A 14,620-nucleotide genomic window follows, 5' to 3' on the forward strand; every position below is an offset into this window, starting at 1 on the left:
TCCGCGTCCCGCAGTGTACTGGCAGGACCTGCGGTGACGTCATTTAGTCAGCTGATGGTCACACGACCATCACCTGACCGCTGACGTCAGCGGTCGCGTGACCATCAGCTGACTAAATGACGTCACCGCAGGTCCTGCAAGTACACAGTGGGACGCCGAGGAAAGAGGACGCGGCCGGGAGGAGACCGTGAGTATACAGGTTTTTTTAATTTTTAACTTTTTTATTTCTTTTTTTCACAGCGTGGTAGCCAGGATGAAAGAGGAGTTGTAGTCCCCTCTTCTTCCTGGGTACCACACGCACCGCGATTATGCTGCAAATTCGCGGCCATTGAATTTAATTGAAACGCAGCAAATCCACATATACCTGCTGGTTTGCTGCGTTTCAAAGTTCCTCAATGGCCGCGAATTTGCGGCGTAATCGCGGTAGAAATGGTCATGCTGCGTTTTGCAACGCAATGCGAATTCGGCACGCTAATTAGCGCATCATGTGCACAGCACATCCGAATTCACATTGCTTTGCATGGCAGACGGTTTTACAAGCATTTTTGCGGCTGCAAAAACGCTACAAGAATGCTACGTGGGCACATAGCCTTACTGTGCTGTAAGCCTGCTCTCATTGATTGTATCAACTATCTGATCCTCAATGGTGCTTATACTGCCTTCCACTACCCGTGCTCTGTTTTCTGCAGTTTCTGTCGTATACCTGCGGTCTTATCTTTAAGACCACCAAACTGTACATTCAAAGCAGATAGAGATGATTTACAATGTACTGTACCACTGCCATGTTTTTTTCACTTGAAAAAGACGCCGGTGCGGCATTGAAATGCATTGTGAATAAAAAGCCTTTTCCTCATCATCATCTCTGAAGAATTGATTTACTCCAGCAGCGCAGCTCACTTACGTGTTTATCCAACTGCTATGAAAACATCTTTTAAAGTAGGTTACTCAGATACCTGTATGTCCCATTGGTGCAGATTAGGCTGTGGGGCAGCGAGTACTGTGCCACATGTTGTTTTGTGATCTTTTCGACCCTCAATCAATGTGGCTGCCTCTTCCATCTCCTCCTCACCCAACTCCTCCGTTCTGGAGACCAAGCACAGCTGCGGGATTAGGTGCTAGAAGAAAGCCACTGTCACCTGCTTAGACCTGTGATTCTGTGCGGGCACATTGATCCAGCCTTGCCACCACTTCCCTCCTCCTCCTCTCCTCTGCTCAATCTGGTTCCAGCATGACGACCGTGGCATCAGTTTGGAGCTGAGAAACCGCCTCTCCCGCTGTCTTTCTATGGCTTTTCATGGTCATTTTTTCCCCCTAGAGCAAAGTACCTCCACACTCAGAAAGTTATCCGGTAGATGTATGACGATTTTCCGGATTATCGTCAGGTCCTATATCGGATAAATAGCTAGATGCTCGGCCAGAGCTCTTCCATCTGCTTGTTCTCACATGCTGTCAAGGTGACTGCCCTTTTACTTGGTCTCCAGGTGAATACACAAAGTACTGCTGCTTTCTGTGTGAGTGGGATAGTCAAGCAAGAGAATATCACTACAATAAAAGAGACTGGCCTCTCCAACATTCACTTCAGCAAGGGAGTAAAACTGTCCTGCATCCAGAAATTGTTGACCCACGTAGGCAATGGTGGTAACAAAATCTTATCAAGTTGGGCCTAATGAAAAACTTGGTAAAGGAAATGGATAAAAATGTAAAAGCATTCATTCATTGATAACTTTCCAAGGTTAAGAAAGCAAATATAAAAGGAGTCTTTGTTGGACCTCAGATTCGTAAGCTTCTTCAAGATGTGGAGTTTCTTTGTTTGCTGCAGGCCAAGGAAAAGGCTGCATGGTTAGCATTTGCATTATTAGTAACTAATTTTTTGGGAAACTCAAGAGCAGAATGTCACGCAAGGTGTGGGAAAGACTTAGTGCAACACAAAGGGAAGAGGGAAAGAGAGCCCAGACTCTAGTGAAAGGGGGGAAGTGGAGACCTCCTAGGTTGATCTAGCGTCACCCTCGCCCTGTCTTTTCCTAGCGTTAGGCTCAGGCTAGGGAAGGGAGGATATAAGCACTAATCGATCTTCACTAAACACTACAGACAACAAGGGAGGATAAACAGGGGGAAATTGCTTAGCTTTAGATGACTCCAGACAAATGCGCACACGTCCTCAAGCTCCAGAAAGGACGAATGACTGCTCTTGCTAAAGCCTTCACAAGCAGTAATGAATATCGCCTGCACCTCCCTCTGGAACACACCAGGTATTTATACACCCAAGCCAAGGAGTTAATTAGCCAGAGGAAGGCAGCCGCTGGGTCCTAGAGACAGCCTCTAAGAAGATATCTGTAATGTCAAACGTAGAGATCTCCTGCAACCAACTGCAGGACGACTGTCTGTCACCTCTGACACACCCGTGACACAGATACAGTAACTATGAAGAGTTGGTGTTAATTCTCTTCAAAACATATAAGGATCTTGGCTGTAACATGTCTTTAATGATTAATTTCTTACATTCTAGACTTCATTCCACTAAACTAAGGAGCACTGAGAGATGAGCATAGTGAGAGATTTAACCAAGATATTGCAGCTATGCAGAAAAGATATAAAGGAAAATGGACTCCATCAATACTTGCAGATTACTGTTGGACAATTGTAAAAGCTGATCTGATGCAGGTGTACAAGAAACAAGCAAAAAAAGAGTTGTCACTGAATAAGGACCACATTTTGTAGTGCAAACGGTTTATAATTCGCAATAGTGTTTAGACAGGTTTTAGTTATCTGAATTGTTGCTATATTTCCTTTAAATAAATATCAGAAAATTGTCATAAAATATTCTGAATCTGTATATTTTCAAAAGTAATGTTGCAACAAATACATACAAATAAGTATGATAATGTGTCAATAACTAACATATAACCAACAAATAGACACATAACCACAAAAAAGTGAATAAAATTACCAACTTTATTAAGTAATTAATATAAAAATATATATAGAAAGAAAAAGACAAGAAATGGTAAAATGGGAAAGGTCAATCAGACCACACACAAACAGACACTATAAATAGAACGGTAAGCCTATCAATATGAACATATGCATATCAATCCAGTATAGCCAAAATGTATATGTCTCCACAAATCACAAATAAAGTGCACTGTGCAATGAGGTACAAAACTAATAAATTCATAAAACAATTATATATATACAGTGCCTACAAGTAGTATTCAACCCCCTGCAGATTTAGCTGGTTGACACATGCGGAATTAACTTGGCATTGTGACATTTGTACTGTAGATCAGCCTGGAAGTGGGAAATGCACTGCAGCAATTTTTTTTTTTTTTTTTTTTAAAAACGTTAAAAGTTAATTCAGAGTGTCATTTATTATTCAACCCCTCAAACCACAAGAATTCTGTTTGGTCCCCCTAAAGTATTAAGAAGTAGTTCAGGCACCAAGAATAATGAGCTTCACATGTGTGGATTAAAGATCTCTTTTGCCAGCCTTTTCTGACTATTTAAGACCCTCCCAAAACTTGTGAACAGCACTCAGACATGGTCAACATGGGAAAGACAAAGGAGCATTCCAAGGCCATCAGAGACAAGATCGTGGAGGGTCACAAGGCTGGCAAGGGGTACAAAACCCTTTCCAAGGAGTTGGGCCTACCTGTCTCCACTGTTGGGAGCATCATCCGTAAGTGGAAGGCTTATGGAACTACTGTTAGCCTTCCACGGCCTGGACAGCCTTTGAAGGTGTCCTCTCGTGCCGAGGCCAGGCTTGTCCGAAGAGTCAAGGCTAACCCAAGGACAACAAGGAAGGAGCTCCGGGAAGATCTCATGGCAGTGGGGACATTGGTTTCAGTCAATACCATAAGTAACATACTCCACCGCAATGGTCTCCGTTCCAGACGAGCCTGTATGGTACCTTTACTTTCAAAGCGTCATGTCAAGGCTCGTCTACAGTTTGCTCATGATCACTTGGAGGACTCTGAGACAGACTGGTTCAAGGTTCTATGGTCTGATGAGACCAAGATCGAGATCTTTGGTGCCAACCACACACGTGTCGTTTGGAGACTGCATGGCACTGCATACGACCCCAAGAATACCATCCCTACAGTCAAGCATGGTGGTGGCAGCATCATGCTGTGGGGCTGTTTCTCAGCCAAGGGGCCTGGCCATCTGGTCCGCATCCATGGGAAGATGGATAGCACGGCCTACCTGGAGATTTTGGCCAAGAACCTCCGCTCCTCCATCAAGGATCTTAAGATGGGACGTAATTTCATCTTCCAACAAGACAACGACCCAAAGCACACAGCCAAGAAAACCAAGGCCTGGTTCAAGAGGGAAAAAGTCAAGGTGTTGGAGTGGCCTAGTCAGTCTCCTGACCTTAACCCAATTGAAAACTTGTGGAAGGAGCTCAAGAATAAAGTCCACATGAGACACCCAAAGAACCTAGATAACTTGGAGAAGATCTGCATGGAGGAGTGGGCCAAGATAACTCCACAGACCTGTGCCGGCCTGATCAGGTCTTATAAAAGACGATTATTAGCTGTAATTGCAAACAAGGGTTATTCCACAAAATATTAAACATAGGGGTTGTATAATAATTGACCCACACTTTTATGTTTAAAATTTAATAAAATTCAACTGAGCAACATAACTTTTTGGTTTGTAAGATTTATGCTTCTATTCATAAAACCTACTCTCGTTTGCAGTTTGAAGGCTCTAACTTATTTGCATCTTATCAAACCAGCTAAATCTGCAGGGGGTTGAATACTACTTGTAGGCACTGTATATAAAAAGATGAATCCAAGTGGATATGTGTTATTAGATGAATCTATAAATATGTGTACATATAATAAGTATTGCACTCCAACAATAGATACAGTAAGGGCATATACATTAAAATGCAAATGAATAAATGAACAGATAGGTACTAACCCTCAAGGTAAATAGTGTCACATGTGTGAGTCCTGCATCCAACGCACATTTCGCTGTCGCTTTCTCAAGGATACTGAGGTGAACATGGGAGAGAGTGTATATATATAGGAGTCTGGATCCGCCATAAATGATGTTAACCAGGTGAAGCAGGGAAAAAGAAATAAATACCATGCATGGTAGCATCCGGAATGACGTCCCCCAACAGCAGGTGCGCCTCAAAAGAGCGCAACCACCCAGGGAGACGATAAACCGGAGTGCGTTCCACAGTGGAACGCACAAGGGCCGGAAATGCGCTCCACAGTGGAACGCTGGGAACGGAACCGGAAGTGATGTCACTAAAGGGAGTTACATAGGCGCTGGTAAGAGATGAGACCAATAGTGGAATGATGCGTTCCACAGATGCATATGTTCATATTGATAGGCTTACCGTTCTATTTATAGTGTCTGTTAGTGTGTGGTCTGATTGACCTTTCCCATTTTACCATTTCTTGTCTTTTTCTTTCTATATATATTTTTATATTAATTACTTAATAAAGTTGGTAATTTTATTCACTTTTTTGTGGTTATGTGTCTATAAAAGTAATAATGTTTCAAAGTACTGAAACTTATATGTATTAATTATATATAGCAGTAGAAGGAAAACTCTGATATAGAAACAAGAGACAACTAAAAATTATCAGTGTCCAATTTGAATTCAGGGGGTCAAAATCATGAAGAAATGGCTCATTTCATAACTGAAGCTAACAACTTTTGAAAATATGTAAAACAGAGATACATGATCAGAAAGGTCCTTGAGCTTGTCAGGTGAAAGGTTCTTCAGCTGCTCACTCAGGATGTGCAGCCTCTGTGCAGGTTCCGGTACCTTCCTATCCTGCCCTTCACCAATCAGTTAGATAAGTGTGGGACTGGAGGAGAGATAGCAGTTCTCTCAGTGATCAGGAAGGACGCTGTCTCATTATTCTCCGTCACAGGACGCTGCCTCCAGTCTATGGAACGCACTTGCTTAAAGTGTGTCTTTCCAAGTAAACATTTTCCACATTAAGAAGATAAAAAAGGCTTCTCCCCTGTGTGAGTTCTCTGGTGTATAACAAGATTCGCTTTTTGGTTAAAACATTTCCCACATTCTGAACATGAAAATGGCTTCACCCCTGTGTGAGTTCTCTGATATGTAAAAATAGTTGATTTCTCTGTAAAACATTTTCCACATTCTGAACAGGAAAAACGCTTCTCCCTTGTGTGAGTTCTTTGGTGCTTAACACAATTTTAATTCCAGTTAAAACATTTCCCACATTCTGAACATGAAAAGGGCTTCTCCCCTGTATGAGTTCTCTGGTGACTAAGTAGATTTGATGTATTCACAAAACATTTCCCACATTCTGAACATGAAAAAGGCTTCTCTCCTGTATGAGTTCTCTGGTGCTTAAAAAAATGTGATTTCTGGTTAAAACATTTCCCACATTCTGAACATGAAAAAGGCTTCTCACCCGTGTGAGTTCTCTGGTGTATAACAAGACTCCATTTTCGGTTAAAACATTTCCCACATTCTGAACATGAAAATGGCTTTTCCCCTGTGTGAATTCTCTGGTGACTAACAAAATCTGATTTCTGGTTAAAACATTTCCCACATTCTGAACATGAAAATGGCTTCTCCCCTGTGTGAATTCTATGATGTCTAAGAAGAGATGATTTCTTCACAAAACATTTTCCACATTCTGAACATGAAAAAGGCTTCTCCCCTTTGTGAGTTCTCTGGTGACTAACAAGACTTGATTTCTTGTTAAACCATTTCCCACACTTGGAACAAGAAAATCTATTTTCTGCTGTGTGAATTTTTTGATGTTTTAGAAAAGACTTTTCAAGGGGGAAACTATTTCCATATTCTGAATGTGAAAATGGCTTCTTAGCTTTAGGAGCAGTTCGTTTTTTAATGCTTATTTTGTAGCTTTGATTTCCCTTAGTAGTCGGTAATGAATCAGAAGACAGGAACTGTTTCAAAGGATCAGATGACAGATCTTTGCTGTGAAGGAATGATGGTATATCTGGAGTAATGGCATTCACTTCAATTGTATACTGTGGGATCTCAAGCTTATCTGATTTGAAAATTGAAGATGTTAGCTGTCCCTCTGATCTCCTGGTACATTCATCTGCTAAGTAAAAAAATATATATTTGAATAAAATATTCTTGAAATGTATAGTTTTAAACATTTCTACTGTTCTACTTAAACTGTTGGTACAAATGGCAAGTCATGTAAATATAATGAATTATTCACCAAGACAATGACATTTGGTCAGTATTTTTTCTCAGGAGTGGGAGCCAAAACCAGTTGAGGAACAATCAGAGAAAAGGTATAATACAAACAAGTGCACGAATTCTGCATTTATCACCCACTCCTGGTTTTGGCTCCCACTCCTGAGAAAAAATACTCAATGAATACTGACCAAATACTGATAATAGGGCCGTGGCCTTCTAGAATACCTCATAGGATGAACCAGTGGAGCGTGGTGTTCAACTGTTTGTTCATTCTGCCTCCCAAATATGGAATAAAAATCCACCAAACAATGTTATACAGGCGAAAATGATATCAATAAAAACTTCTACTCATCTCACAAAAAAGAAGTCCCCACTCAGGTCCACCATCTGTCAATGGAAAAACAGAGGTTTCCACATCACTGGTGGCTCAGAGGCTCTTGAAAAGCCACATGTCTTCCATAAAAAAAATCCAGCAAAATCCACTCTCCCAAAGTCAAATAAGTAATCTGCTCCCTACTTAACCCAAATGGAAAGCACCACACCCTACTAAAGCGCGACGCATATTGCCGGAAGCTGCCAGATACAACCTTGATCTCCCCTGGTTCAGTCCTTTGTGCTCAGCTCCCAGCTTGTGCATTTTGTTTCTTCTTGTGATCCCGAACCGTTTACGGATTACTCTTGTGTCTTCTGATTTTGTATTTTCTCTGCCCTCTTGGTTCTGACCCAGATACCTGACTATTCTTCTTGCCATCTCATACCACAGAACAGCAAGCAACACCGTAGCCCAAGCCTAGGGGTCTCTGTGTAAGTCCAGATCCAGGTAGAGGGGTTAACGAAGTTAAAAAGTGATGTGTAAAACTGTGAGTACAGACAATAACACAACTACTGAAATGATCAAGCTGAACAGTCTTCTTCAGTAAAAAAAAAATAAGTAACTAGTAGTGAAACCTCTGTGGGGTAAGAGTATGTGGCTCGGACTCTCTTGGCAATCTAAACTATTGCAAGAGCTAATATTTTTAATTAGATGAGTTTCAAGAAGAAATATTAGACATTCAAAGAGAACTTTTTATAATAGTGCAGAGATTAGATCTCTAGATCTCAGGAATTTGGAAGAGGCAATGGAGACCTTTTTTAAAGGCTACAAGGGAGTTGCAGACTCACATAAGTGAAGCAGGGAAATCCCACCACAAATCACACAAAATGAAAAACTGTAAACAAATAGACATAGAATAAAAAAAAAACAGGTTACATCCCCAACAAGAACGTATGAGGGGAGAGCTCCAACATTAAACTGGAATTGCACTCATTTATGGGGAACCATTGGAGCTACTATGAGTCGTGTCCAGAAGAGTAGATAAATTATTAGTGTTCCCCATTTCAGGAGAGATTGTGCAGTAATCTGAATTCCTTAGGACTGTAATTAATAATGTAATTTATGACGTGGAGTGAATCTATGAAACCAGGGCTCGAGCAATGCCAAAACATCTCCTAAAGGTGTGAATAAATGTATATTACAGCCATCAGCCATGCACAGCTTAGAGATATATCATGGCACAGGTGTAATGTTTTTATGTAGGTTATCGCGATCCTGTTTGAAGTTAGTCGGTTTTAAAAGAAATTGAAAAGTCAGGATAAAGGGAAACTCTGTTATTATTGTACAGGAATTCACACTTGGCCCTCACTGCACATTTAATGTTGTCAATCATAAAAGCGAAGTTTGGCCAGAAAGACTGGCCCTGGTCTTGTAGGGACCATATGATCACATTCAGCAGCAGAGAAGTTTCCCTTTCCGAAGGTAGATTCATCCAATAAGATATAAGGGTTCTAGGAAACTAACAGCATCATTACCCTCTGCTTTCTCTTACAGGCCCATCATAATATTTTTCTTCAAGCGATTTTCTAACTTCTCAGCACATTCTACATACGCTGTCATTTGGCTTTGTTGTTTACACATCTGGGCAGGCAACGGTCAGCATCTTCTAATCCCGGGGGGTAGGTGTATCTTCCAGGTTGTAAGTTCTATAGAAAAGGGCTTTCAATGCCAAAATTCATTTGAACAGTTTTGAATGGAGAAGAATGTTGTGGACTAGAGGCAAAATGGTGATCACACAATTGTGATACGGCCGGACTACACCACTGATAAAACAGCCACAGTCTGTGACTGAGAAGAATCTCTGACTTCTCTGTATTTAGTGGTTACTACTCACCTGGGTAGTCATATGTAGGAATCTCCTGTCTACACCGCTCATCGCCCCTCACATATGTGTCTGTAGTATTACTATGGGTCAGATCTTCACCCTGAAACAAATATTGTAGAAGTTACAGACAGATGGAGAAGTCACATCTATGATCAGCTCTAATACTGCCATCTCCACCACTCTCATTAAACAAGCATAAAACATATAATACTGGTGGATCAAACAAGACTGAGCACAAGACCTTCACAGCCGTCTACATATTATAGGGGAGATCTCATGACACCTTCTCCATCTACCTGATGAAACAGAGGAACATTGGGATCTTCTTGTTTACCGTTCTGTGGAATAAGAGGATGGGGACATCTTTCTGGTGTTGTCCTCTTACTGGATAGATCTGGAGGAAACACATACTAGGACTGAATTCATACTTTACAAACAGATAATTATAGGCAGTGTATTTTTAGTCCTGTCTATTACCTGGTGATGTGAGGGGCTGGGGAACCTCTATCATGACGTCCTTGTATAGATCTTTGTGTCCTTCTAAATACTCCCACTCCTCCATGGAGAAATGGACGGCGACATCCTGACACCTTATAGGAACCTGACACACACAATGATACCGTCATGCCCCCAATCCCTTCATAGCGCTACTGCATAATGCTCCAGCATTCCCAGCAGTGTCACCTCTCCAGTCAGCAGCTCAATCATCTTGTAGGTGAGTTCTAGGATCTTCTGGTCATTGATGTGCTCATGTATCGGGGAGTGAGGTAGAGGCCCCGTGATTGGGCTCAGGTGTCTTCCCCATCCCTTAGACACAGGGTCCTGATAGCACTCACTAGAGGTCTTCTTCACTACTGTGTAATCCTGGTTATGGAGAGACACATTAATAAATGTCACTACAGACATTTCCAGAGTCCTCACCTCTCCAGTTCTGTCCATCTGTTATTCCCATTGAGAAGAATGATGTAATGTGACATCAGAATCTCTCACCTCCCCTGTAAGCCGGAAGAGGATCTCTAGGGTGAGGTGTAATATCCTCTCCGCCATCTTGTCTCTGTCCATAACCATCTTTGATGGGTAAATCTGGAAAATTCTCTTATATAGAAGATCTTCACTGAGAGGATCCGATATTGTAGAGACCTGAATGAGAAGAAGATGCGCAGATGTAACATCATAAAAATCCAGTGTAATAATATAATTACTGGAGATAATAAGGGAAACATATATTTATTATTTTACAGTATTTAGTTTTCTTTTTTACATCTACTAATCAAACCTAGATATTTTAGGCGACAGACAACAAGCGAAGTCCTCGAAGTCTGCAGCTGAATACGTTTCAAATGATTCATCTTCCATAACGCTAATTCTCGTCTTATTTACCAACACTGGAATCAGCATTAGAAATACTGCAGGAGATATTCATTACATGTGACATGAGAAATATCTACCATACCAAAGAGAAAAGAGCCACATTAAATGATGTGCACACCTTTCAAGTATGGCATGGATATATCAAATCATTTATTACAAAACACAGACATACAAATTTAAAAACAATAAAAAAATACATAAATCAATAGACTTGTCTCCTGCAGTTATTGGGAAGTCATGTACAAATAAATATATATAGCCTCAAAGGGTAATACACAGTTTATATAGCGCATAGATGCCTCAGATAAAGCTGTATAGTAGTAGCATCAAAAAGTTCCACATATATGGTTGTAACAATTGAAAATACAAAGTTAGTAAAGTACTAGATGAGACCCCACCTCTATATGGGGTAAGTCTAACAACAATATAGGGTACAGTCATAAATAGTGCATCTATTTCAAAAACACAATGCGTAATATCATCAAAACATGTATATCACAATAATCAATATAAAGTAGGCACAAGTCTTAATATCTAGCTCAAATAGAAGACTAAATAGGTACTATAAGTCCACATGGCAAAAAGTTGTGAGGTGGACTTAAGAGCTTTGGCACTATCCTAGACGGAGAGTCCTTCTAGAGAAGGAGAGTTAGTCTGGATATGGCACATCTCTAAGAAAATGCTGATACCTATTAGCGATGAGCGAACCTGCTTGCCACTACTCGGTACTCGCCCGAGCATCACTGTGCTTGACATGCTCGGCACTTGGCGAGTATATCCGGGTTGCTCGGGTCCCCACCCTGCATGTTTGGCGCTCTTTAGAAAGCCAATGAACATGCAGGAATTGTCTGCCACGTACTGTAATGCCGTAGCCATGTTGGTTGTGGCATTACAGTGATTGGCTGGCCGCATAGCGTCATTGGATCTATATAAGACCAGGTGCCCCTATGCTCATCATGGTCTAACCTGGAAACAGGCAGAGTAGGGAGAGCAGCTGCTGAGTCAGGGATTGATTTGCTTGTTTATTAGTTAGTATAGGTATTCCACAACATATCTACATATCCATCTGAACTAACAGTCCTTCTGAGGACTAATCCAGCTGCATATATTCAGTGGTAATAGCAGGAGTTAGGCAAGATTGAAGGCAGGGATTGAAGCTTGAAGAGGACAATTTGCATATTCCAGGTGCCTTCTGGGAAAAGCGAAGAGTCTCCCTCAGCTAGAAGATCGTTGGGTACAGCCGGGACCAGCTGCTTGGAAAGCAACGCCAAACCAGGGATTGAAGCTTGAAGAGGACAATTTGCATATTCCAGGTGCCTTCTGGGAAAAGCGAAGAGTCACCCTCAGCTAGAAGATCGTTGGGTACAGCCGGGACCAGCTGCTTGGAAAGCATCGCCAAACCAGGGATTGAAGCTTGAAGAGGACAATTTGCATATTCCAGGTGCCTTCTGGGAAAAGCAAAGAGTTTCCCTCAGCTAGAAGATCGTTGGGTACAGCCGGGACCAGCTGCTTGGAAAGCATCGCCAAACCAGGGATTGAAGCTTGAAGAGGACAATTTGCATATTCCAGGTGCCTTATGGGAAAAGCAAAGAGTCTCCCTCAGCTAGAAGATCGTTGGGTACAGCCGGGACCAGCTGCTTGGAAAGCATCGCCAAACCGCACGCCGTTATCCTAGGGTATCACAATAAAGAAGACAGACATCAAGTCAGCAGGGACAAGGAGCAGCATGGCAGATGTGACAACCTACATGGTGAGCTGCAACATGTGCTACATGTTCACAGATCGACCAGAAGATGAAACCAACTTCACCTGCCAGAAGTGTAGACTACTGGCTCTTTTAGAAGAAAAGGTGCGGGGACTGGAAGAATGAATTGCGACATTAAAACTCATCAAGGAAAATGAAGACTTCCTCGTCAGAACAGAAGCGTCACTATTGGTCACGGAAAGTGAAGGAAGCGTCAGAGAACCTCCAGAGGCAGACAAGTGGAGGCAAGTGACCAAAAGAAGCAAGAAGACCATGGAGACACCACCAACCACACAACTGAGAAACAGATTCCAAGGACTTGTGGAGGACGAAGATGGCACACCTAAGGATGAGGCACTACCAGCAAGCAAAGAAGAAAAGAGCACCCAGAAACACCCAGAAGCGACAAGAAAAAGGACAGCCAAGAAGGGAAGAAGAGTGGTGGTGGTGGGAGACTCACTACTGAGAGGAACAGAAGCAGCTATCTGCAGACCGGACATAACAGCAAGAGAAATATGCTGCCTCCCAGGTGCGAAGATCAAGGATGTTACTGATAGGATACCGAAGCTCATCAGTTCCAAGGATGTCCACCCATTTCTTCTGATACATGTTGGCACCAATGACACGGCAAGGAAGGACCTACCGACAATCAGCAAGGACTTTGAAGCATTGGGGAAGAAAGTAAAAGAACTGGATGCGCAGGTAGTTTTTTCTTCTATCCTTCCAGTAGACGGGCATGGCGTCAGGAGATGGAACAGGATCCTTGATGTGAACAACTGGCTAAGACGATGGTGCAAACAACAAGGATTTGGATTCCTGGACCACGGTGTGAATTACCTCTATGACGGACTCCTTGCCAGAGACGGACTACACCTCAACAAACCTGGGAAACACACATTCGCCAGGAGACTCGCAACACTCATCAGAAGGGCGTTAAACTAGAAGAAGAGGGGATGGGAAGAAAAACGCCGGACACGAACATGAAACCAGAGAACATACTAATGAAAGATATGAAGTGCGACAAAGAAGGTCCAAGACAAGATACTTGGAAGGGAGGTAAGAAAATTTCTAATACAATCCACAGGGAGAAGATTGGAACAAAACAAAATCGTGTAAACTGCGTGCTAGCAAATGCCAGAAGCCTGACAAACAAGATGGATGAACTGGAAGCAGAAATATCTACAGGTAACTATGACATAGTGGGAATAACCGAGACATGGTTAGATGAAAGCTATGACTGGGCAGTTAACTTACAGGGTTACAGTCTGTTTAGAAGGGATCCAAGAAATCGGAAAGGGGGTGGAGTCTGTCTATATGTAAAGACGTGTCTAAAGCCTACAATACGGGAGGATGTATGGGAGGGAAATGAGGAGGTCGAGTCCTTATGGGTGGAGATAAATGGGGCAAAAAACAATAATAAAATTATCATAGGAGTCTGTTATAAACCACCAAATATAGCAGAAGCCAAGGAAAGTCTATTAATGAGACAAATAGACGAAGTAGCAAAAAATAACGAGGTGATTATTATGGGGGACTTCAACTACCCCGATATAGACTGGGAAACCGAAAGCTGTAGATCTCAGAAAGGAAACAGGTTTCTGTCAATTATCAAAGACAATTATTTGTCACAACTTGTGCAGGAACCAAACAGAGGGACGGCCCTTTTAGACTTAATATTAACTAACAGGCCAGACAGAATAACTGAGGTGCAGGTCGGGGGGCACCTGGGAAATAGTGACCACAACATCATACAATTCCACATGTGCTTCAGTAGGGTGCCCAGCAAGGGAGTCACAAAAACACTGAACTTCAGGAGGGCAAAGTTTGATCAGCTAAGAGATGCCCTTCACCTTATAGACTGGGATAGTATCTTTAGTAATAGGAGCACGGATAGAAAATGGGAAATTTTCAAAACAGTCCTACATAGTCACTGTAGAAGGTACATACCTTATGGGAATAAAAGGGCTAGGAATAGGAGGAAGCCAATGTGGCTAAATAAGGAAGTCAAGAGGGCAATGAAAAACAAAAAAAGGGCTTTCGGTAAACTTAAACAAGAAGGCACCGAGGAAGCGCTAATATCTTATAGGGAAAAAAACAAAATCTGTAAGAAACAAATAAGAATAGCAAAAGAGG

At 42.0% G+C, this 14,620-nt stretch overlaps 1 protein-coding gene across 3 annotated transcripts in view; it reads right to left on the bottom strand.

Annotated features, from left to right (window-relative positions):
- Positions 1–5,457: 5,457 nt before the first annotated feature.
- Positions 5,458–14,620, bottom strand: part of LOC141174408 (gastrula zinc finger protein XlCGF66.1-like) — a 45,294-nt gene continuing 36,131 nt past the window's right edge. Inside the window, exons 2-7 of one of the 3 annotated variants that reach the window (XM_073659323.1) lie at positions 10,363–10,512; positions 10,057–10,236; positions 9,850–9,973; positions 9,669–9,766; positions 9,382–9,472; positions 5,458–7,067 (exon numbers count right to left, since the gene is read on the bottom strand). In XM_073659323.1, coding sequence (XP_073515424.1) covers positions 6,187–7,067; positions 9,382–9,472; positions 9,669–9,766; positions 9,850–9,973; positions 10,057–10,236; positions 10,363–10,440 — 1,452 coding nt within the window. In that variant the 5' untranslated portion in view covers positions 10,441–10,512 and the 3' untranslated portion in view covers positions 5,458–6,186. Of the gene's footprint in view, positions 7,071–9,381; positions 9,473–9,668; positions 9,767–9,849; positions 9,974–10,056; positions 10,513–14,620 lie in introns of those variants that run through there. The other 2 variants (XM_073659321.1, XM_073659322.1) reach the window with 2 other exon arrangements.

Source organism: Phyllobates terribilis, unplaced genomic scaffold (assembly GCF_046119375.1).
Source record: "Phyllobates terribilis strain yellow unplaced genomic scaffold, ASM4611937v1 Scaffold_13__5_contigs__length_258822181, whole genome shotgun sequence".
Classification (NCBI taxonomy): Eukaryota; Metazoa; Chordata; class Amphibia; order Anura; family Dendrobatidae; genus Phyllobates; species Phyllobates terribilis.